Here is a 24,711-nt window from a genome sequence, read left to right on the forward strand (position 1 = left end):
TTAATTTATACAGCACCAAATCACAACAACAGTTGCCTCAAGGTGCTTTCAAAGGTCATCAGACAAAAATCAAATTGTAAGTTTTGTATGGAACCAGGCAGCAAAAAATTAGGAACACTCAAAGGCTGTAGGCCAATAATTTATTTTGTGAAAAGAAAAAAGGTGTTACTACAATCTTTCAAGTACAAACAAGTTAACTGATAACTAAAAATATGTATATTTAAAGGTTTCCTTTATTTGTTTATCCAAAAGTACAAATAATACTTGTAATAGGAGACCAGGCAATTTCTTCTTACAGACATTTCAGCTGCCCTCAGTTGGTCAACACTTCTGTCATCAATTCTAGTCTTCAGCCACTAAGCCACATGACACTTAATTTTAATATTTTTTTCAGAAAATGCGAAGCGATTTTGTTTGCCTGGACTTCCTTAGAGATTTGTACACAGACAGAGCTCAAATGAACAAAAAAAAAACCAACCAAACAAAAACAAAACAATTAAATCTCTCCAGAGCCATGAATCATTTAAATTTATGTATATATAGTTTATTGACTAGGTGTTTTAAGTAAATAGTAAGTACTGTGTACCAGCACCAGAAATAACACTTTGTTGTTTTAAATGGCCTAAACTACTGTTATTTAGCTAAGTGTAAATGCAAAAAGCACACAAAGTAGAAGACATGAGGTCACTGAGTTCAACAGGTGTCACGTTGGTGTGTGGATGTGGAGAAGCATCCAAACGCAGGACCCGCAGGCTGGTGAAGCACTTGGATGGTGTTTATTGTGATGACAGGATGAACAGAACATGAGACTACTGAATGGCTGAACTGGAATCACATGTGGGATTGAGGGTGACAAGACAACAAACTGGAGGAAACTAAGGACTTAAATACATAGGATGATGATGATTAGAAACAGGTAAGTACACAGCTGAACTAAATCTGACTAATAACACAGCAAGTAGAACTAAACAAACCGGAAACACATGGAAAACTACACTGTGAGAGAGTGTAAACTGAAAATGCTGGGCCAGGAACCCTGACAGAAGCTTGGGTTCAAATCTACCACGACGGGTCATCATCATCATCATTTTCTTTATAAAGCACAAAACAACCACAGCTGACACAAAGTGCTGTACACTGGAACATGTACAGCACTTTGTGTCAGCCATGCTGCATCTCTTGCTCTTGCTTTCTCTCTCTCTCTGCATTTCTTCTTCACAGCTCAAACTTCTTTATGTTATGGGTACCAACACCTGCTCGTGTAGGATAGCTGAATACGTTAAAATCCAAGATCATCAGTAGATTATATGACGTGGTATCAACAATAAAAGAAAAATAATAAATATGCATGTAATTTGAAAGTTTTAAAAAGTGAAAAAAGGAGAAATATATAACTCAAATTATTTTCAGTGTGGAGCCGTGAAAAGTGATTTTTATATCTGACTACTTAATACAAATGTAGCTTCAGTTGTGCACTTGGGTCATATAGAGCGGTGGTCCAAGTGCAAATGTAATTAGAGAAAAGCTCAAGTTAAAACGTTCATATTTACACATTGGTGGGCCAGAAAAAAAGTGCTGATGTGCTGCTACTTATTATCATCTGAGGCATATCAGAACACATATAAGTACAAACTCGCAAGAACATGATTTTATCACAGCTTGCAGTAACATCCTTTGATGAATGTGGTTTTGCAACTTTCCAAAACACAGACTTCAAGTTTTAGAATAAACACGGAACATTATATACGCCCCTTTCTTACCAAAAGACTTGAATTTAGAAGATAAGTGAGCTACTTCTACTCTTCTGCTTACTGAGAGTCCTTATTTCTGTTTTCTCTGGGTGGACAAAAATGACAGCTTGTTTAGCTCGTACCTTGAAGCAACAAAATGAAACTGGGGTTTAATAGAAAATTAAAAATAGTTTGTTATTTAAACTTTTGTTTAAATCTGCTGCAATGCCACCCGATACACTCAGATAACATGAATGGGTGGGACTTTCCTCTTTAATCTTGGTGTTTTCATATAAGTGATAAGATGCTTTGACAGATAGAGGCTTATACATGTACAGCCTTATTACATTGTGGTAAAAATGTCCTAAGATTTTTTTAATGAGCATTAAGATTTTTTAACAGTTAAATAAAGTCAGTGTTTGGTGACCACCAGCTTTATGTAACTTAATTAGCTTCAGTTTTATTTATATTGCACCAAATCAGAACAGCAGTTGTGTCAAGGCGCTTTATAATGTAAGGTAAAGATAATATATGTATAAAAATATAACTCCCTATGAGCAAGCGCTTTGGCAACAGTGGGAAGGAAAAACTTTCAAAACTTCTGGATTAGCTGAAGGCTATTCAGGGAGTTTTTAGGACTTCCTGATAATAATGAATTACAGTATTCTAGCCTAGAAGTAATAAATGCATGAACTAGTTTTTCAGCATCCCACTAAGACAGGATATTTCTAATTTTAGAGATATTGCACAAATGGAGGAAAGCAGTCCAACGTATGTGTTTAATATATTTAATATCCTGGTCAAAAATGACTCCAAGGTTCCTCACAGTGTTACTGGAGGCCAAGGTAATGCCATCAAGAGTAAGAATACTTGGTAGTACTAGACCACCATTGTGGGGTTTTTTTTTTTTTTTTTTTTTTTAGACTTATCCGTGACATTTTTTTTTAATTAAAAAAGACTGAAGCATTAATTAATGGTAGGACTTCTTTGAGCAGCCTTGTAGGAATAGGGTCTAAAAGGCATGTTGATGGTTTGGAGGAAGTAATTACTAAAGTTAACTCAGAAAGATCAATTGGAGAAAAGTACTCTAAATGAATATCAATGGTACTGAAAGTAGCTGTGCATAATGTTTTGTCTGTGAGATGGTTATGAGTAATTTTTTCTCCAATGGTTAAAATTTTATTTGTGAAGAGGTTCAGAAAGTTATTACTAGTTAATGTTAAAGGAAGATACAAGAAGATATGAACAACAGTGGGCAATCTTATCACTACATGCTAAACATGTCAACACTTATCTTGACTTATTTTACCACATCCTTAATTGGAGCAAAGATGCAGCTTAGTCAATCATGCTATCTTTGGTTGCTCTGGAACCTTTTCACTGACTGCATTGCAACACAGTCTGTCACATTAATCTACGTTTTGTCCTTCATTTCATCATTTTACATTTTAGAAAAAATGAAATTAAATCTGGGTTTTATATGATCTTATATATAAAACTATATGAACTTTTGGTGAGTGAGTGAATGAATGAGTGAATGATCCTGAGAAGATGGCGGGCAAGAGGACAGGCAAGTGAGAACAGTGGGTTGTTTAGGTTTCCACAATTGAGACACAAAGTGAATAAAGTGAATCTTGCCGTGGAGGCCGGCGTCCAGATTACTGAGCTGCAGGTGAGTTTAGCAGTGACTTGACAAGGTTACTGGAGGCACAAAGAAACAAAGAGGAAATGGTAAGTACGAAGCATAGACATGGAAACATGAAACAGTGAGGCCTGGTTACCACCATCAGGTAGCTGATCAACTGGAGGAGAATAGATGACAACACTGGTCTTCAGTACAGCCTCGCTGATTGCCATCAATGGATAGCAGAAATAGAGAATAGAGAGAGACGTGCGACAGACTGGTGACTTGTCCAGGGTGTACCCTGCTTCTCACCCTAAGACAGCTGGGATAGTCAACGACTTATTTAATAGTCAACATGTCGTTTGAAGCTTTATAAAATCCTGAAAGACGCAGGGATAAGTAGTAGAATTTAAAAGAGTAACAATGGATTGAAACAGAAGATGGCAGCAATGCATCTACAAGGATGCCAGCTGCCATTAAACGCAGAAGAAGAAGAAGCAGTCTCCGGTATCGTAGCTGTGTCCAAATTCAGGGGCTGCATCCTTCGGAGGCCGCATTTGTAGGCCGATTACGTTACAGTGACGCAACGAAGACCGTTCAAATTTGAAGACTCTGACAAATGCGGCCGACAAATGCGGCCTCCGTTTCCCCAGATTTGAAGGATGGGTCGGGTGTATTCTTCATGGCCCAACCTATCCCAGAATTCATAGCGCGACGCAGCCAATTCCAGTGTCCAACAATGGAAACTGGAGTTATATATGACTCCTATAACTCTTTCTGTGTCACAAAATAAACTTTTAAGATTTTCTCAGGCGAGGATGTAGCTGTGTAAACTTCAAAAATCTGCTTGATTTATCAAAACATTACATATTTGCAAAAGTGCTGCAATGTTTTCGGAGACGTCTGTTACCCACCAGCTCGGCGACCGGGAGGTCAAGGCTCACTAGAGCCGGCGAGAATAGCGAACTCCTGGCACATCGTTTTCAAACCCCCCGTGGTCTTTCGCTACTCAGGTTAAACGTGATATATAAGCCACTTAGATAACTTAAAAATGTTATTATTTTCACACAGCAGAATAAACGTCTGTGCCTATTAGTTAATTCATTAATTAATACCCAAGCTTTTAGGAGAAACCATCTGTTAAACTTGTTCACAGTGGTTAGGAATCATAATACTCCCTCTACAAACGCTTAGCTGCCTATTTAAATAGTTCAATCACCAAATATACCTTAAACTGTGATCGTAAAACACCTTAATATCACTTCAGAGTTTACATGAATATTAATATTTGAAAATTAGGCTCGCAGCTCAGTCCACTCTAGCACAGCTGGCTGCCGGCAGAGCCTGCGGGAACGGTGGGGGCTCTCCTCAGCTCTTTTCTAGGTTGGTGGCACAACTGCCCCTCCTGGTCCTCCCAGGGCTCTCGTGCTCTGGGGGCCTCTAGATGTCTGGGGGCTGGATCTCATCCATGCCTGCTTCATGTCTTGGGGGGCAGGGCTATGGCTCCCCACACCCACTATTAGATAGTTCGATGGAGGAACTGTTGGGTTTATCTAAGCACAAACCCTGCTGGAACGTAAGACAACCAACCGCAGCAGCAAAATAAGACACAAGACAGAGCTCTTTGTGAGTTCACTCGCGAGGGAAGCCGACCAGGGTCAAACGCTGTTCCTTTCACTTGAACCCCGTCAACCTCGGACGGACTCCCCGTACAGCTACTTTTACTGACAACAGTGATTACATGAATATGCATAGTTTGTGTGTGTGTGTGTGTGTGTGTGTGTGTGTGTGTGTGTGTGTGTGTGTGTGTGTGTCAAAATATGAGCTTGTGAAAACTGCTCAGCCAGGCCTAACAATGTTTTACTATGTTATCTGCAAAGAGATGAAACTCCCAAGATGACCGGTGCCAGGAGCCTCCCGGGAGAGTAGTGGGAGTCCTCCTTGCAGCAGCGCAACTAAGACAAAAGACTGTTGTAACTGAAAAGATATAGAGTGTGTGTTCTGCCATACCATATATCACCAAACAAGATGTGACCTTCCCATGAACTTAACATGTGTATGAGGTATGCCAAAACAGCAGAAGGGAGGGGAACGTCCTCCCCTCCCATGGTGCACACAGTGCACACAGAACCTTAGCAGACCTAAATAAGGATGACATATTTTATCAACATACAAACATGATTATATTTTTCTAAGTACAAATGATAATCTTAAGTTATCACTCTCACATGAACCTTTTGAATACAAGCACTTTCACGTGCACAGGTGCGTGAGCATCAACTTATCCAGGTTGATGCTGTGGTCTCCCCACTGTGTTGTTCTCTTTATTCTTGGTTTCTTCTTTTTCTTCCAACAGGTGATCCAGCTGATTTTTAGTCTCCTTTCTCACTGTCCCTCTTGCCCTCTATTTTTCTTTCCCTCTCCTTTTCTTGAAATTCTCTTCTCTGCGTTTTTCCCCTTTCCAGTCCCCCAGTCATGTCTTTTCCATTTGCAATAACTTAAAACTTAAAATAAACAAATAAATAAATACATAAATAATAATAATAATAAAGATCAATCAAGTGAACCGGTTGGGCATTTCTCTTGGCCTTCACACAATAATTCTGATTGCCACAGTGCCGGGACAGGCAAAGAAAAAGAAAAAACCCCAAAACAGAAAAATGCTAACTTGTACTGACACTTTTGGATAATGTGTAATGAACTAAAATGAGTTTCTTAACAAAGCAGATGAAGCAGCTTTCACATACACACTCAGTGATACACTCGTGAATCATCTCAGTAATGAAACCTGCATCTCAGCCGTCATCTTGGTGACTTCTGACCTCTCCTTCAAGGTTAATAGAAACTCTCTGAAGGTTGAAGTGACAATAATGTTATATATGATCATTACTGTCACTGTTTGTATTGAGAACATATAGGCAATGATATATAGAAATTCCTGGGAATGCTGGCCTCTTCTTTAAGGTCAAAAAAGGTCAAACTTTTATAAAATGACTTTTATCTTTAAAACTCTGCTTATAATTCTGCTCCCTTTGTTTGTACTGGAAACGTTTAGGAGAAGATACTGGTGTATGGGCTATCACATTTGATCTCTGACCTCACTTTTGCTCTTCACCATCCATCCATCTTCTTCCGCTTTATCCGGGGCCGGGTCACGGGGGCAGCAGCCTAAGCAGAGAAGCCCTGACCTCCCTCTCCCCAGCCACCTCCTCCAGCTTATCTGGGGGAACACAAAGGCGTTCCCAGGCCAGCCGAGAGATATAATCTCTCCAGCGTGTCCTGGGTCTGCCCCCCGGGGCCTCCTCCCGGTGGGACATGCCCGGAACACCTCACCCAGGTGGCGCCCAGGAGGAATCCTTTTCAGATGCCCGAGCCACCTCAGCTGGCTCCTTTCGATGTGGAGGAGCAGCGGCTCTACTCTGAGCCCCTCCCGGATGGCTGAACTTCTCACCCTACCTTTAAGGGAGAAGCCAGCCACCCTTCGGAGGAAGCTCATTTCCGCCGCTTGTAAACGCGATCTCGTTCTTTCGGTCACTACCCACAGCTTGTGACCATAGGTGAGGGTAGGGACGTAGATCGACCGGTAAATTGAGAGCTTCGCTTTTACACTCAGCTCCCTCTTCACCACGACAGACCGGTGCAGCGTCCGCATTACTGCAGCTGCAGCCCCAATCCGTCTGTCGATCTCCAGCTCCCTTCTCCCATCACTCGCGAACAAGACCCCAAGATACTTGAACTCCTCCACTTGGGGCAGGAACTCATCCCCGACCCGGAGTGGGCACTCCACCCTTTTCCGGCTGAGAACCATGGCCTCAGATTTGATGGTGCTGATCCTCATTCCCGCTGCTTCACACTCGGCTGCGAACCGCAGCACCTCCCACAGGACACCCCAAGGGACACGGTCGAATGCCTTCTCCAAGTCCACAAAACACATGTAGACTGGTTGGGCAAACTCCCATGCACCCTCCAGTATCCTTGAGAGGATAAAGAGCTGTTCCAGTGTTCCGCGACCAGGACGAATACCGCATTGTTCCTCCTGTATCTGACGTTCGACTAGCGGACAAACTCAAACAAACTGGACAAACAAAAGGGAGGCTGAGGAGTGTGATCCCCTTGTAGTTGGAACACACCCTCCGGTCCCCCTTCTTAAAGATGGGGACCACCACCCCGGTCTGCCAGTCCAGGGATACTGCCCCTGATCTCCACGCAAAATTGTAGAGGTGTGTCAACCAGGACAGCCCTACAATGTCCAGAGCCTTCAGGAACTCGGGGCGGACCTCATCAACACCAGGGGCTCTGCCACCAAGGAGTTGTTTAACTGCCTCAGTGACTTCGCCCCCGGAAATTGGCGGGTCATTCCCCTCATCCCCAGACTCTGCTTTCTCTTTAGAAGACGTGTCAATGAGATTATGGAGGTCCTCAAAGTATTCCTTCCACTGCCTGACAATTTTCTCAGTTGAAGTCAGCAGCGCTCCGCCAGCACTATACACAGTGCAGGTAAAGCACTGCTTTCCCCTCCTAAGATGCCTGACAGTTTGCCAGAATCTCTTCAAGGCAGTCCGAAAGTCTTTGTCCATGGCCTCTCCGAACTCCTCACACACCCGAGTTTTTGCTTCAGCCACTGCCCGATCTGCATTCCCCTTGGCCTGTCGGTACCTGTCAGCTGCCAGTGCAGCAGCTTCAGCAATGGAGATGCTAAACATGGTCCATTCTGACTCAATGTCCGTAATCTCCCTCGGAATGCTGTTGAAGATCTGCTGGAGGTGTGCGTTGAAGATCTCGCGGACCGGGGCCTCTGCTAGGCGTTCCCAGCACACCCTCACTACTCGTTAGGTCTGTCCAGTGTCCTCCCCCACCACCTGATCCAACTCACCACTAGGTGGTGATCAGGTAGAGCACCTTCCAGCACCCCACCCAGGGACTCTAAGAAGGCTGGGTATTCTGAACTGCCACTCGGCGCATAAGCGCAGATGACAGTCAGGACCTGTTCCCCGGCCCTAAGGCGCAGGGAACAAACCCTCTCATTCACCGGGAAGAACCCCAACGTACCGGCAGCAAGCCGAGGGGATAATAGAATACCCACCCCCAGCCCGCCACCTCTCACCTGGGGCAACTCCAGACTGAGACAGAGTCCAGCCCCTCTCCAGGTTCCAGAGCCCAAGCCATGCGTAGAGGTGAGCTCGACAATATCTAGCCGGTACCGCTCAACCTCACACACTAACTCAGGCTCCTTCAGCACCAAAGAGGTGACATTCCATGTCCCAATTGCCAGTCTTGGTAGCCGGGGATGCCCATGTCCCCTTTTCGGGCTGGGCCCGGTCAGGCCCCATGGACTAAGGCCCGGCCACCAGATGCTCGCCCTCGGGCACCCTCCCCAGGCCTGGCTCCAGGGCGGGGCCCCGGTAACCCTATCCCGGGCACGGTAAACTGTTCCCTCGATGTTTTTCTCATAAGGGTCTTCTGAATCGCTCTTTGTCTGGTCCCTCACCCAGGACCAATTTGCCATGGGAGACCCTACCAGGGGGCAAAAGCCCCCAGACAACATAGCTCCTGGGATCCCTGGGACACACAAACCCCTCCACCACGATAAGGTAACGATTCACGGAGAGGTTTTGCTTTTCACATCACTATTAAATAATTATCTGAAGTTATTGAGGTCCAGTAATTTAAAGCTCAGTACCTATTATGCATAAATAATTTGTTAAAAAATAAATAAATACATAAAAGAAAAAATAAACTAAAAAAAAAAACGTTTTAAATGTTTTCAGAAAAGTCAGAAACAGGTTCCAGATGTAGTTGAATATGATGTATGTTATCTCTGTGATGAGACACTATTTTCGCTTAAGTGATATTTTCTGTTAGTATATATTTTGGTGTGGTATTTGTCTGCATGAATCAGGTAGTCTTTGTATAAGAGAAAAAATGATTTCAAATATAATAGAATTTTATATTGTTCATCAATTGGTGAATTATTATTATTCAATAATATTTTATAGTGACTTATTCTGACAGGGACTGTGGTCACTGCTACTCTCTAGCAATGGGTCGTTCGCGAACGAAATGGCTCTTAGAGCCGGCCCTTTGAAGTGAATGATGCGAGCCGGCTCCTTATTGGGAGCCATGGGTTTTTTTTTTCTCTTTCTCTTGCCCTCTTGTTACACTCGCAACAGCAGTAGCACACGAAAAGAGCAGGAGGGAGAGAGAGAGAACGAGAGCCCGGAGCAACAACAAGAGACAACATCGTCACATTAGAAAGGTTTGCAGTATCTGGTGTTGTTTCCTTTTAAATTTGTTTAAAAGGAAAAATCTGAAAATTTAAATAGTTAAAAGTTGAATTGTAAATAGTTGTTTTTTGTATTTTATAATTTTTTTTTTACATTTTATGTGGAGTGAATAAATAAAAGAATATTTATATAATACAAATATATAAATAAAAACACATATTTTTACATTAGTAGTTCATTTTGTGCATAATTTTATATTGTTGTTGATAATAAATAAATGAAAGCAACAAAACAACCTGAAGAGCCGCTTTGACCGCTACTCTGGTCAGCTAGCACTAACAGCATCACTGTAGTTTTGTGAAAACAGGAAGTTGAAGGGATAATGGTGATAGCCTTGATATTAGCTTATCTAACATTCACTTGACAAAAAGTCATTTCACATAGTATCTGAGTTTCTTGTTTGTTTTGTTAACTCATATGTTTGCAATGACACTGAAATAAAGGAAATGAGACTGCGGCTTGTCAGAAGCATTTTTATTTCCATTTTGTGGTCACGATGACAAAGCAAGCAGAGAAAACCACTTCAAAATGTTTAAGTTTCAGTATGCAAAAGCCAAACTTTTACACCAAACTGTTTCTGCCAGTCACAGTTTTGTTGATCCATTGAAGGTATTTGGTGATGTCGGTGTAGACGTTGGGCTCCTCTGGGTAATTGCAGATACCTTTGTGGTTATAAGAAACAATGCCAACAGCTAACCCTTGACACACCAGAGGTCCCCCAGAATCTCCCTGTGAGGAGCAAAGATTTCAATTTTTCTATTTAAAAAAAATGATTCTTTTGTTGATGGAACACAAGTTTAACTTTCAGTGAAAACAGAACACATACCTGACAGAATCCTTTGTCTGTGCCATATCCACCTGCACAGACAACGTTGGCAGGAAGACTACCCCACTGGTCCTCACAGACTTGTTTGTCAATGACAGACACGTCCACCACCATCAGCTCGTCAGCAGGTTTATTATTATCAGTTTTAGTTTTTCCCCATCCAGCCACCTGACACACTTGGTTTTCTCGAAGGTGTATTTCTTCAGGTGGAAGCTGAATTGTTCGTACCATGTGGCCTAGATGAGTTTTCTTAGACAACTGGAGACAAACAACATAAAGTAAAAATGCCAGTTTTCTTATGATTGCTCTTTTGTTGCAATGTACTTAGAATAATAAGACCGCAAATATGTCATGTAAAACTGTTGTGAACATGAACATGTACTTACTTTAATCAGCATGATGTCATTACCCAGTGCAACGTCTTGATAATTTTCATGGATGATTTTTTTTTTAATCTCTATTTTTTGATGATTGCCATTCTTGAGATTGTGGTTGCCGAGAACAACGTGTGTGAGGGTCCTGAAGGAGTGATCAATGAAAGGAAATCAACACATTTTCTAAATGCATTTCAGTGACATGAGTCAGAGATTACAGGAAAATATGTCTGATTACTCACGAGTCATCACAGTGTGCAGCTGAAACTACAAAGTCTTCAGTGATGAGAAATCCTCCACAAACATGGTGACCGTTGTAGTCCTGCACAGAGGTCATGTACTGCATCGAGTTCTCTGGGACTTTTTTACCATGTATGATGTGACTTCCATGTGCTGAAAAAAGTAAAAGAACAAACGAAAGAAAATGTAGTTAATGCCATATTAAATGATCAGAGAATAATAACAAAGCTTTCTTACCGAGCTTTCCGAGGCATGCCAGAAGATGAAGGAGCAGGCTTTTCTGCAGACCGAGCATGATGCCAGCGAAATAGTTACCAAGTGTCTAGGTGAACCTTTTATACAGCAGTTTGTCTCACTGACAAGTATGATTACAATCAATCTTAATTTACTTTCTGTTACGCCCCAGTCTAGGGCTACAGGAACGTAGCATAAGAGTTAAAAAAGAAAGTAACACCTTCTAACCACATTATTTATGCGACGCAAGTTTTCATGTTTGGCAATTTACATGATCTTTTTTGTACAAAAGGCCCCATAGTTACGGTTTTATTCTGTTCAGTTGTGAGTTCACCTGTAGTTTGTTAGAGTAGCCAGTAGAGGTCACCCCACCGTTTTGTATGAGAGAGACTATGGGCAGGGAGAAACTTGGGCAAGGCACCTGAGCTTTTCTGTTCCAGATTACCAGCAGAGAAGTGGTCATTCCGTGAGAAGTGTGCGTTAATGAGCAACGTAAGTTTGTGATGTGTGAGGATGTGATAATAAGATCAGAGCGATCCCACCGTCCCTCCTGTTTTTGTGTAATATCCAAAACTATGGTTAGCGGGTGATATTTAACAAGCCCTGTGTTATGAGCCCTGTTGTTATTTGCTAATGGTCTGACATTAAGAAGTGTTGGGAGTGATGGTAGCATCAGCAGATTTTGATCACTCTCTGTTGTTGGTCTGTTGTTATTTATAATGATGTTGTTAATTATTATGATTTGGGAAAGTTATATTTAAGTTCAAGGGATCAAAAAATATGTGGTTCCTTATTATAAGGAAGGAAGAGCTCTCAATATGGGATTCATAATGTTTACTTGGGGTCCTATCTCCACTATTTAGGACCCAAATGATGTCAGTAGTACCCGGGTTGGTCAGACTGAGTGAGTGATGACTGTGATGAATTGACTTCACCTGCTGTGATGGTACCTAAGTGGATAATAGAGTATGAGATGTTTGGGGAAAGAAGTTTTGCTCCAAGTCTATGTGGATGTATACCATCTGAATGACTGTGTGTGTTCTCAGCAGAGGTTGACATTGTCAGTGAAGGAGACGGTGCAGTGGGAGTGGTTTGTGGCTCAGCTGCAGGGGAGGGGTGGAGCAGTGGGTTTCGGGGTGTGGTGTAGGCGGAAACTGACTCCCACAGCTGTTCTCAATCACCTGGTCATGCCTTTGAGACATATCTATTCTGCAGGCAGGCGTGTAATTTAATTACATTTTATATGATGGATTATGCAGAAAAAGTAGAATTGGGCTGAAAGATCTATCGCTTTATTACCTATTCAGGTTGTAGATCATGTTTTTAAAAAGTAACTATGTAACTAAGTAACTAATTACTTTTGAAAATAAGTAATCAGTAAAGTAACGGGATTACTTACTTTTTTCAAGTAACTTGACCAACAATACTTGTGACCATTACCCAGTTTAACTGCCATTGCACTTTAATTTGTTTTTCTTTTAATTAAAAAACAACTACTTTGAGATTTGTATCCCATTGTTCTCCTGCTGTCAAAAAAATAATTAACTTTTACTCTGAGTACATTTTAAATTAGCCACTTTTTACTTTTACTTGAGTACATTTTTAGACAGGTAATTTTACTTGTACTTGAGTAAAATTTCATCAAAGTAATATTACTTTTACTTGAGTAGAATATTTTAGTACTCTTTCAACCTCTGTTCATATCCAGCAATAAGAGCTGTGTTTTTGAGTTAAAGTCCTGCCTGTGAGTCTGCATTTGGGTTGGCTCCTGCCGGCTTAACAGCCAGTTTATGACTCTCTTGGGTTGAATAGAGCTTCTCATATCTATATAATTATATCAACACAATTTCATTCTAATGTAGTTGGTAGAATTTGGAGGTTTGGACTCTTTTTTTATAAGTATAATGTGTAATTTTATACACTTATTTGCCTTTGTGTTTTAGATTAAGAGTCAATGCTCTACACTCACAGTTATGAAACTATTACTGTGGTTAGCAGAATTGCACGTGCACTCAGAGCTTTTCATCTGTTGAATTATCATTCATACAGCATCTGCAGCATTAATGTGAATTTATTATTCATTATCCTTATCCTCATAAATCTGTACTCCAGCTGTAGTAAGATATAGTGCACATAAATGAAACCTTTTGTGTTGCTGTTTGAGCCTCATTGCCCTGCATTTGTATGGGTCTCTGTTGAACCACTAGAGCATGCTGTTTCAGTAGATGAAGTTGTTATAATGTTTGATAAAATCTTCCAGCACAGGTGTGTGCAGTATTAAAAAAAAAAATCAAGCCACTGCAAACCGGGTCATTCTACTATTACCCTCAAATCTTATGTCTTTTTGCCAATAATCACCCCTCTCCACAAACATCGGGTGGTGACTTGTGAGAGCGAGGACAAGTATTGTGTAATGCATTTAAGTTTAAAACAAACAGAATCTGCATCAAGCACATGTTGGAGCCGACAGTAAGCCGACAAAATCCTCATATTACTTAAATACCAAAAAGTAGTCATTCCCTGAACCCAGCATGTTTTTTTAACTTTACTGTAGTACGCTTCTGTTCATCATTCATAGAGCAACAAACAAGGAATATAAAAAATGAAATGTTATGAAACATATTTTCTCATTTTCTGCTAGAAGAATGTGGCTCTACAGTCATTAGCCTGTATCCATGGTAACGCCTGGAGGCTTAAAAAAAATATCAAGTCTGAATTTGATTACTTCTTTTGACACTGAACTTCAGTTTAATTGGAAAAAACTGAATTAAAATTTTGAGAAGCAAAAAAACATACAAGGATGCAAATATGTCTTTTGTCACAGGCAAACTGAAGCGTGGTCCACTACAAAGGCAGAAATAATATAAAAAATTCAGCCTTTTGGCTGTTACAGAAAGAAATGACAAATCGAGTGTGGGATAATGTTTGCATTTTTGTTTTAGGTTAAACAGATGAAAGAATCAGAAATTCTCACATTTCAATAGTGAAAAGAAAATCTTGAAGTAAATTTTTTACTTAAATTACTTTACTCAATCTTTTTTTTCCAGAACCTCGTCGATCCACCGACGGTATTTTGAGATGTCCGTATAGACGTTGGGTTTATCGGGGTAATTGCAGTTGTTATAGTAGTTGAAAGAAACAACACCAACAGCAAACCCATGACACACCAGAGGACCACCAGAATCTCCCTGTGAGGAGGAAGAATTTTAATTGATCAGTTTATACTCATTGTGTTTATGTTTTTAAGATTTGTGAACATGAAACCTGTTTAAACTGAAAGGACATAAAACATACCTGACAGAATCCTTTGTCTGTCTCATATCCACCTGCACAGATAACGTTGTCTGGAAGACCACACCATTGTTCTTTACAGACTTGTTTGTCAATGACAGACACGTCCACCACCATCAGCTCATCAACATATTCACCATCAGTCTTATTTTTTCCCCATCCAGCCACCTGACACACTTGGTTTTCTTTTAGGTTTATTTCAGCATGTGGAATTTGAATTATTTGTACTCCGTGGCCCAGTTTAACTTTCTCAGACAGCTGGAGACACAACATGAAGTAAAAAATATATCTGTGTTCATACAATAGTTCTTTAGCTATAATCTGAATAATAAAACCACATAGAATAATCCTTTAATTGTCCCACAAGGGGAAATTACACAACATGTAAACTGTTGTGAACATGAGCATGTACTTACTTTAATCAGCATGATGTCATTACCCTGTCCAACACCTTTATAATTTTCATGGATGGTTTTGTTTTCAATCCTTATTTTTTGATGATTGCCATTCTTGAGATTGTGGTTCCCGAGAACAACGTGTGTGAGGGTCCTGAAAGAGTAATCAATGAGAGGTAATCAATACATTTTCTAAATGTGTTTTAATGACATGAGTCAGAGAAGCAGAAGCAGAAGATGTTTGATTACTCACGAGTCATTACAGTGTGCAGCTGAGACTACAAAGTCCTCAGTGATGAGAAATCCTCCACAAACATGTTTACCTTCCTTGTTCTGCACAGAGGCCATGTACTGCATGGAGTTCTCTGGGGCTTTTTTACCATGTATGATGTCACTTCCATGTGCTGAAAAAGTAAAATAAAGGAAACCAAAATGAAGTTAACGTTCCATTAAATGGTTGTAGGACAATAAGAAAGACTTGCAGTTCTTACCGAGTCGTCCGAGACATGCCAGAACATGGAGGAGCAGGATTTTTTGAAGACTGAGCATGATGCCAGCAAAAAGGTGAAGTTGTGTTGGCACAAGTGTGAAGTGGATCTTTTATACATCTGTTGCTTTGTCAAATCTGATGATCACATTTTGACTTCTAACCGCATCCTGTTTTTTTGGGCACTTGTATTATCTTCTTCATCATTATTACACTACCCCATCATCCTGAAACACACGGGCTGTTTAATGGTTGCCAGTTTCTCACGATCTCTCACACCACAACTTTTGTACCAAGCAGGCATGTCTAAACCTTCAAAAAGCTGGGTTGTTGAAACATTTTTGCACCACTGTTAAAGCTCAAAACAACAATATCCCACCGAGTTACTGATTTCATACTTGAACCAAGACTAATAACATTATGGTACTTGGCTCATAATCTGTCCACCAGCAATATAAAAACAGGAAGGAGATGCCTTTTCATTTAGCGCCTCCTTGGGGCCATTTCTTCCACTGTGTGAACTGTTTATGGAGCGAGGGTTCTCCTACAGAAGAGTCGTAGTGCCCTCCTGTATGGAGCTTGGTCTCTTGAATGAATAATATGTGAATAGTGCTTTGGCGGTAAAGAGAGTTTTGGACAGAATCATGAGTTTGAAGCTGGAAATTGAAGACTGGAAAGGATGTGCAGGAAGATTCAGGATCAAAATTGAAATGTTCCAACAAGTGAAGAGAGTGTGTGGAGAAGATGGGAGGAGCACTGTGAGGAGCTGATGGATGTGTGAAAACGAGAGAGAGGGAGGCGAATGGATGGAGGACGGTGAATATAATGAATCAGGAAGTGTTAGGAAGACATAAGTAATATGAAATGGAATTCTGTAATAACAATACATTCTGGGTAGTCGCTACCATGTTGTTGTCCATGCAATACCAAAACAAAGATGGACACCAACAAGCATGATACGATACAGAGAGAAGATAAACAACGAGGGAAAGGAGCGTCGTTAGGAGGGTTTAAACAAAACGAATGGCCATTTTATCTTTAGGACATACTGATGCTAACAGTAGTGGTGAGCACACAGCAAACATGTTAAGAATGATAAACTCACATGGAACTTTATGGTTACTGAGAGCAAAGTGTTTTTTTCTCATTAACTGAACAATTAATCACTGAGAGGTGGTGTGCATCACCACGGAAGATATCTGATTACTAATGAGGCTATACGATATGCCTCATAGACCGCAGAGTATTCGGTGATTAGAAATCATTGATATACATCACCTCTGGTGTTCTGCACAGAGGCCATGTGCTGCATTGAATTCTCGTGGGCTTTTTTGCCACGTATAGTTTTACCAAGAAATTGTGGTAGCGTATGCATGCCATACTCTCTGCAAACATATAGCTCAAAAAGTGTCGAATGAATTCTGTTAAAACGTTGTAGGGGTGTAGAGCGGGGTCATCTTAACAAAGCATTAAAATTTGGCTCACATCCACCTTTCACTGTCTTCAAGGTCAACTTCAAGATTTATTGGTGGAAAACTGAAAAAGAAGCCTTTTAAAATTAAAAGTGTGGTGTGTATTGTCGACATATAGAAAGGACTGCATAAAGACTTAAGGATTTTTCTGGAAACCACACAGGGGAGGACAGAGGAAGAACGTGACAAAGGAGACTGAGACAATGGCCGTGTTCCGAAAATCACCTCCTATCTCCTATTAATGGCTGTGCCCCTGTTTTATCTGTCTGACCTGCTACACCCTTATGTCCTGCCTCATTCTCTCAGGTCAGCAGACCAGATGCTTTTGCTCGTTATCAAACACTCAACGTAAGCACAGAGGTAGGAATAAAGTGCTGCAAAATTCAGGCCTTCTAACCAAAATAATCCAGTGTAAACTCTGGTTTCAGTCCAGTGGTAATCTCTGAAAATAGGGAGGCAGTTCTGATAAGTGAGAGGAGGCTGAAGGAAAATCAGTATGTTTTGATATAATGTTACCGTGCCACATGCGTGTGGCAACATTCAGGCATTAATCTAACACAGTAACAGTATTAATTACAGATTCAGCAGAGAGAAGCCGCTCACTGTGTGCGCACCGCTGAGAAAAAGAAGCTGAGCTCGGTTTATTTCTGCTCTGTTTCATGGAAACTGTGTTAGTGAGGAGCAAAGAGTGGGCTCACCGACACACTCGGCATGAAGACTGAGTGAAGAGTTTCAATACAGAGAATTCTCTCTCGTTCTGATAACATCTCGCCTCCTAAAAATAAACTCTTCTAGTAGCAGCTATCACAGCCACCGCAGGCTGAATACAGGATTGTTTTTTTCATGTTAAATTTTGTGCAGCTTGCAAGAAACTTTGTGTCATAGACTTTTCAATTCACATTTGCCTGACTCATTTAAATACTCTCCACCTGAAAGTAAAACTCTTATAAATACTTCTGCTTGTAGCTTTCAGTCACTGACTCTTCAGCCTTTTCAGTGAATCCAACAGCTTTTTAATGTCTCAAAATCTTTTAAGTCTCAAAATCTCAACATCTCAAAATCACTGTAAATCAGACACAGCCGTCACAGATATTTAACAATCAATCAAATATCTTTGCTTTTATGATCCTAGCCTCACTGTGTCACTGACACTCAATATTCACATTAAACCACTAGGTGGTGATCTATATATATATATTTTGTGGGCACTGTGTGGCTTCAACCCAGTTCACAGTAATACTGGTAAAACTAGAAAATGAATGATAATTATTAAAAAGCACATATGATTAACATGTGAGCAAATTGGCAAATTATATTTTTTATTTTCAAAACTACTAATGATTGTTATAACACATTAAGAGCACTTCTGGCTGTGTGTGTGTGTGTGTGTGTGTGTGTGTGTGTGTGTGTGTGTGTGTGTGTGTGTGTGTGTGAGTGTGTGTGTGTGTGTGTGTGTGTGTGTGTCTGCTCAGTGTATAAAGCTGTGCATCACAGTGGACTTCAGTGAATTCAACATCTGCTCAGCGAGAGTTGAGACGACATGTTGTGCCTGAGGAATTTCAATGTTTTCATCTTGTTCATGCTTCTTTCCATCATCCAGTCAGGTGATTGATGTTTTGCACTTTAGTTTACATTACTGATATCTCTCAGTAAAGCAGTTGGGCTAGGATTTGTGCTCACTCATCTGTTCTTGACTTAAAAATCTGCTGATTTTCTTATGTGACTGGATATTTTTTGTTGTTTTAGGTCATGGTTCTGAGATTATTGGAGGGAAGGAAGTTAAGCCACACTCACTGCCCTTCATGGCTTATTTGACAAGTAAGAAATCTATGTGTGGGGGGACATTAATCCACCCACAATGGGTCCTGACAGCTGCTCACTGCACTGGGAACCTGAGGTTCACTTTTCCTAAATTTCCAAATCAAAATATTGCAGTATTTATTTTTAACAGGAGATGTGAAGTGTAATGCTAACTGATATTTTTTCTTACTCACAGCATAACTCCTCCTGACAGGCAGGGGCTGCACTAAAATGTTTCATGCTTTTATAAGAACACGACCTTTAAACCTTTGACCTTGAAAATTACATACTACAGTTGTTTTTACTCATTGTGATGTCATAGGATCTTGTAGTGAAAAAATAATAAGTGTGTTGTACAGCTCTCTCTCCATGCTTTGACCTTGGGTGCTAACAGTGAAGGTCAAGGTCAAATGCATAGCCAAACTAGGTACTCATGTCCCCTAAGACGTTTGAAGATGATCCATAAACAATTGTGGGCAATTTAAAGTTTGATGTGGCTTTGACCTGATTTTCACCAACATGAAATCAGCTTGAGTTGTTATTGGTATCTGACATCACACAACACTTGAAAACTAGCAAACAGGCAAACAAACACAAAGAACTGATTACATCCTGCCCTCCTTCAAGTAGAGAAAAATAAATTTTCATCTATAACATTTAATAATGTTGAAGTTTGTTACTCAGTTGGAGGAAAGTGTCATGCAGGTCCATCTCAGGCTCAGTAACAGCCATAGCCCAGGCGTATGTAATAATACACAACTATGATTTGAACAGTTTTACACACTCCTGACCTTTTCATGTAAGTGAAGTGTCATCACTACACTGAGTTTTTCTTTTGCAGAATGAGCAAGGCGATCCTGGGAGCGCACTCCATCGTCAAAGAGGAAGAAGAGTCGAGGCAGGTCCGAGAGGTTGAGAAACATTTTGCTCATCCTAACTATTTCAATCATATTGTGGGCAATGACCTCATGCTGCTCAAGGTAAGCTGAAAATTCAGTGTCCAGTAGCTGGTCAAGCAAAGATACAACAATGAAAATAAGTTTGTTTCCACCTGATAAAGTGCATTTCTGGGTATGTTTAGACATGTTTCAATAATTCACTGCACCTATTTCCCATTTTCCAAACAAAATATATGAATTATTATAGTGACCCAGACTTTATCACAGTATCACAGATATACTTACTTTAAAGCCAAATCTGTAACATATAGATAGTCACTGTCAAAATGTAACATTTCTTTTCGATTCTTTCTCAGCTTAATGAACCAGTATATACAACCAAGTCAGTAAAATGGCTCCAATTGGGCAAAATTGTCAAAGACCCTCCAGATGGCACCAAGTGTCTGGTTGCTGGATGGGGAGTAACTGAAGAGAACCACATCTCGGATGTTCTCAAGTCTGTCCGCGTGACTGTGATCGGCAGACATAAGTGTAACTCTTGTGAATATTACAACTACGCACCTTTAATCACTAGTGACATGGTATGTGCCGGTTCAAATGGCAAAAAAGCAGCGGATACCTGTCAAGTAAGTATTAAGAATGTATATGAGCATGTAATCATCGACCTCAGCACCATTTTGATGTTTTGACACCTGTAAGTGAGAAAAAAGGTCTACAGTGCATATGTACTTGCTGCAGGGGGATTCCGGAGGCCCACTGCTGTGCGGCTTTCATCTGGTTGGAGTTACTTCTTTTGGAGCCGGTTGTGGGAACATTTACAAGCCCGGAATCTACTCGTTTCTCTCAAAGAGACAACTCAAGTGGATCAAAGAAACAATGAAGTCTTAAAAGTCATCAGGCATCAGTCCACATAAGCTAATCAAGATGACAATGTTTTATGCTTTTATGATGTTTAATCGGCTGAGCTATCACTTCATACCTTTCACTTGACCAGCATCATTTTTGTTATCTCATTGATTATGTTATATTTTATGGAATCTTTGTCACTGCTGGCTTGCTCTAATTGTTACAGACTGTGCACATAGCAGCCCCAGACACATTCACTATGTCCAGTAAATGAATATGAGGATTTTGAACAGAGTTTTTGATAAAGATAAATTTTTAAATATGTTTTCTTGTTTAGTTTTGTTCAGTATTTTTACTTGACACCACCAAAGACCCCACAAAAAAAATTGATACAAAACAATATTTTTGCTGTATTTTTACTTTCTACTTTTCCTACTTTCTAATAAAGCTGAAGTAAAGATATATTTCCTTCTGTGTGTCTCATTGTTTGTACTGCAATTCTCTCAAAGTGTCATGTTTTTACAGGAACTTCTAAATCTCACATCACTAAATCTTAATCTTAATTTAAGAAATCTTTATCAAAAATTGGTAATTTAGTCCTTCATTTTTAACCAAATTAAATGTCTTTTAAGCCTAAGAAACCTGCCTGAAAAGGCATTAAGGCCACATTCTTGATTTGTTCTTTGTCAAACGAGCCCTTTGTGGCTTATTTATTTACATATTTGAAGAAGTAAAAATCACTTTGCTTCTCTTACATTTTCAAATAAAATATAGCAGTGGGGTTTTGTTTTTTTTATCACACTGTCTCATAGGTAATACATTGTGTGATTGTGTGTGTTTTTAAATTGCGATCATAAAAAACCCCCACACAATTAATTTGAACATTTCACAGAATCAACAGGTGCATCAATGATATAATGTTACCATTAATACCGTTACACCAAAATATTTTGCTTTATAGCCTCAAGGTTTTGTCTGGCATCACTGGTTAAGCGCTAGCCTGGTTTCCCTCCTATTTTTCTGAAAGAAGATTCTCTGTTAGGGTGAACACGTTCTCTAGCACTGCTTCTCTAACCTGTGGTGTTCCACAAAGTTCAGTCCTTGGTCTATTCTTATTTTTCTTTTACATGCTACCTTCAGCATTATTCCATTCTTTTCCGGTGTTTCTTATTTCTATGCTGATGATATTCCGCTGTTTATGTCTTTTAAGCCAGACCTTAGTTGATTGTTTATTTGAGATTTGTGGCTGGCTCTCCAATAATTTCTTTGCTTTAACTCCTGTAACACCAAGGCGAAAGGTGATAATAGCTCCTCCCGATATACATTCAAGAATCAGTCAAGTGATTACTTTGTTTTGTCCATCCACTGTTTATTATCTCAGCATAAGATCTGACTCCTCTCTTCATTTAAGGAACATTTCTAAATTGTGAACTATTGTCTCCTCATTTTAATCAGAGAATTACAGTAACTACTGTCAAACCCAAAAAGCTGTTCATCTGGACGTGCTGCCAAACCGGCATTTCATCTCTGAGCAAGCAGTCCCAGAGAAGTAAAGCAAGTGTGTAAGTTGATCTCTGAATGTTTGTAAAGCATCCCTACATTAAGCTTAACAACAACATGGAGCTCGGACGTCTGTGCGTTGTCATAAAATAATACATAAACTAATTTAAGTCTATTAGCAGCAACCAACCAATCATCCAGTTTTTTTTTTTATCTAATAAATGCTCATTTGACTTCTCACTTGTTGGTGAGAAGTTGGTAGATTGGATCTGGCTGGTTTACGCTTTTTTATCAGTAAGTAATGTAAAAAAATATTGATTTTTAGATCTGGTGCTACAGCACGTGCACTAAATATGTTTCCTTCTCTCCTTCATTTCTTTATTTGAACCATTTGTCTTGTCTCACACTTAATGAATACATTTCAGAAATTAGAAATTAGTTTTTGATTATTTAATTATCTACAATTGAAGAAGTCAGATGCAAGTCCATGATACTGTTCCTAGGAACTGTTTGACGTGGCCAGTTGTCACTATCTTCAGATCCTATAACAAACTAAATGAACCACAGAAACCACAACTTCCAGATAAGATTTAAACTTCAGAGCACTTCTCCAGACTCACGGTTATGAAACTTAGCTGTATTTAGACAGTTACCCCATTTCACCATCCTCAGAAGTTTATTGATTAAACCTGATTAAAAGTGAAATGTCATCCATATTAATAAGGCTCATGAAACTGTAGACAAGATGGAAACTGAATAGTTGTTAATTGTAAAACTTTGCCTGATATTTATTTATTGCCCCACTGGTCCAATAATTAACACATTGCTTAATATTGACTTTATATTCTCAGTTTGATAGCATAATGGTGGAGTAAGATGCTAATAGATGGAATAGTTAAAAGGTTTTTGCTAGGTTCTGATTATGTGTGTAAAATCATTGTCCCTTCAGTTGTAAGTATATTTCAGTCATTATATAACTGCACTTGTGTTTTACTAAAGAAAGCAATATTTAAAAAAAATGTATTGACAACGATTTAACAGCACAAGTACAATCCCACGTGACGTGACGTGTTTCCTATTAACTGCTAAGCTAATGACAAAAACACAGTTTTTAATGCAATTAACACTATTGGTGTCATTTCAGTTCTCACTCATTTCCAGACCATAACTAGAAACGTTGTCAGTGGATTGAAGTTTGCACAATTAAACTTTTGTAAATAAATAACTTGATTTAGAAACGTTTAAATGTGCAATAATAACCAAAAATCTTGTAGCTCTAGTGGTACTGCATGTGTACTGTATAAAAACAAAAGCTGTTGACTTCTCTCCCTTTTTTAATTATTTTTGGACCATTTTCATTTGGATGGTGAGACACCATCTTGTCTCACATTTTGTGAACACATTTCAAACACATAAAGAGTGTTTTTGTAAAATTTGTTCATCTAAAATTGAAGAAGGCTGATTCAAGTCCATGATACTGTTCCTTGGAACTGCTCAACATGGTCATTTGTCACTATCTTTATACAGCAAACTAGATGAACGGCAGAAACCACCATTTCCAGATAAGAATCAAACTTCAGTGCACTTCTCTGAACTCACAGTTGTGAAGCTTTAATATTTAGAAGAAAATACATTTTGCCCTTTTTTCAATTTCTAAATTAATGAAATTCAGTCTGTTGCTGTGTAGCTCGGGCCTAATTACTCTGCCAAGAAAACCAGAGATGATGTTTCATAGTGTCTCTGGTTTACAGCCATTACAAGGTGCTGTATCTCCTGTTTCAGTCATTAAGCTGTTCGACAACTCCATCAGCATGGCATTTTTTATGCACACAGGACATCTAAGCCAAACAGTAAGACCTCCTGACATCCTAAAAATATTATAACTTTGTCACACATTGCCAGCCCTTATACTACTCCTTTTCACTCTGGTTCATTTCTACTTGTTTTCTGACACTTTGTTCTGCTGTTAGACTGTGAGACTGACACCACCACAAACCTCTCTCTTCTATCTAAATTAGTAGAAGTAGGCTATTTTAGCATGCTCCTTTGACACCTGCCTAACATGTGCTTAATGACACAAATGACTTTAAAAAAAGAGTCCCAGCCGCTAACATAGAGGAGGCAGGGTTTCTGACCTATACTGCAGTTAGACACCAGGGGGCGATAGAGATGTTTTGGCTTCATTTTTGGGGCGATAATAAGTCGTCCATATTTTTTACAGTCATTAAATGGCACAAGCAAAGAGTCACTAGTGCCATGTGCTCTGTTGATCAAAGGGAAAGTAATTTAAAAGTGTTAGGATGCTAGAGTGTAATGTTAGCCAGCATAATGTTTACTTACAACATTGTGCTGTTGTTTAGCTATTTCTTGTTAGCCTTTTTGTAGACGGGAGGGCATATGTCTGATAACTAATCAAAATTAAATAAACCTCTTCCTCTTGGTTTTCTCATGTCAGAACCCTGACTTTGGTTTAGGAGTGAGATGGCGATGAGGAGGAGAGTAGTGGTTGAGGAGGCGGATGAAGAAGATGAGAAAGAAAAAATTAGAGAGAGAAAATTAAAATGTAAAAAATGTAAATGTTCAAAAATTGTTTGAAATGTATTTTGATGATTTTCAAAATTCAAATAACTGATAACTACTTTTCTGATGCCGGTATATCAAATCGTTTTTTTTTTTTTTTGTTCATCTTTGTTTATCTACATCAGCAGA

General features: G+C 39.7%; 3 protein-coding genes across 3 annotated transcripts; 1 reads left to right on the forward strand and 2 right to left on the reverse strand.

Annotated features, from left to right (window-relative positions):
* Nucleotides 1-10,134: 10,134 nt before the first annotated feature.
* On the reverse strand, nt 10,135-11,383 carry LOC102784813 (duodenase-1-like). The gene is made up of 5 exons (XM_087836912.1): nt 11,316-11,383; nt 11,081-11,231; nt 10,851-10,983; nt 10,465-10,722; nt 10,135-10,367 (listed from the first exon to the last, which is right to left on the reverse strand). Exons 1-5 carry the CDS (start codon nt 11,371-11,373, stop codon nt 10,200-10,202), a joined length of 768 nt encoding a protein of 255 aa, XP_087693038.1. The 5' UTR covers nt 11,374-11,383; the 3' UTR covers nt 10,135-10,199.
* A 2,958-nt stretch (nt 11,384-14,341) lies between these two features.
* LOC148096011 (granzyme B(G,H)-like) lies at nt 14,342-15,547 on the reverse strand. Its single transcript, XM_087836932.1, has 5 exons — nt 15,490-15,547; nt 15,252-15,402; nt 15,020-15,152; nt 14,607-14,861; nt 14,342-14,500 (listed from the first exon to the last, which is right to left on the reverse strand). The coding sequence occupies exons 1-5, from the start codon at nt 15,545-15,547 to the stop codon at nt 14,342-14,344; spliced, it is 756 nt and encodes a 251-aa protein (XP_087693058.1).
* A 2,927-nt stretch (nt 15,548-18,474) lies between these two features.
* On the forward strand, nt 18,475-20,872 carry LOC102795466 (granzyme K-like). The gene is made up of 5 exons (XM_087836026.1): nt 18,475-18,561; nt 18,704-18,854; nt 19,605-19,737; nt 20,013-20,282; nt 20,395-20,872. The coding sequence occupies exons 1-5, from the start codon at nt 18,498-18,500 to the stop codon at nt 20,542-20,544; spliced, it is 768 nt and encodes a 255-aa protein (XP_087692152.1). The 5' UTR covers nt 18,475-18,497; the 3' UTR covers nt 20,545-20,872.
* Nucleotides 20,873-24,711: the final 3,839 nt, after the last annotated feature.

The sequence above is a fragment of the Neolamprologus brichardi genome, chromosome 23 (assembly GCF_056152115.1).
Source record: "Neolamprologus brichardi isolate AB-2024 chromosome 23, ASM5615211v1, whole genome shotgun sequence".
NCBI classification, from domain to species: domain Eukaryota; kingdom Metazoa; phylum Chordata; class Actinopteri; order Cichliformes; family Cichlidae; genus Neolamprologus; species Neolamprologus brichardi.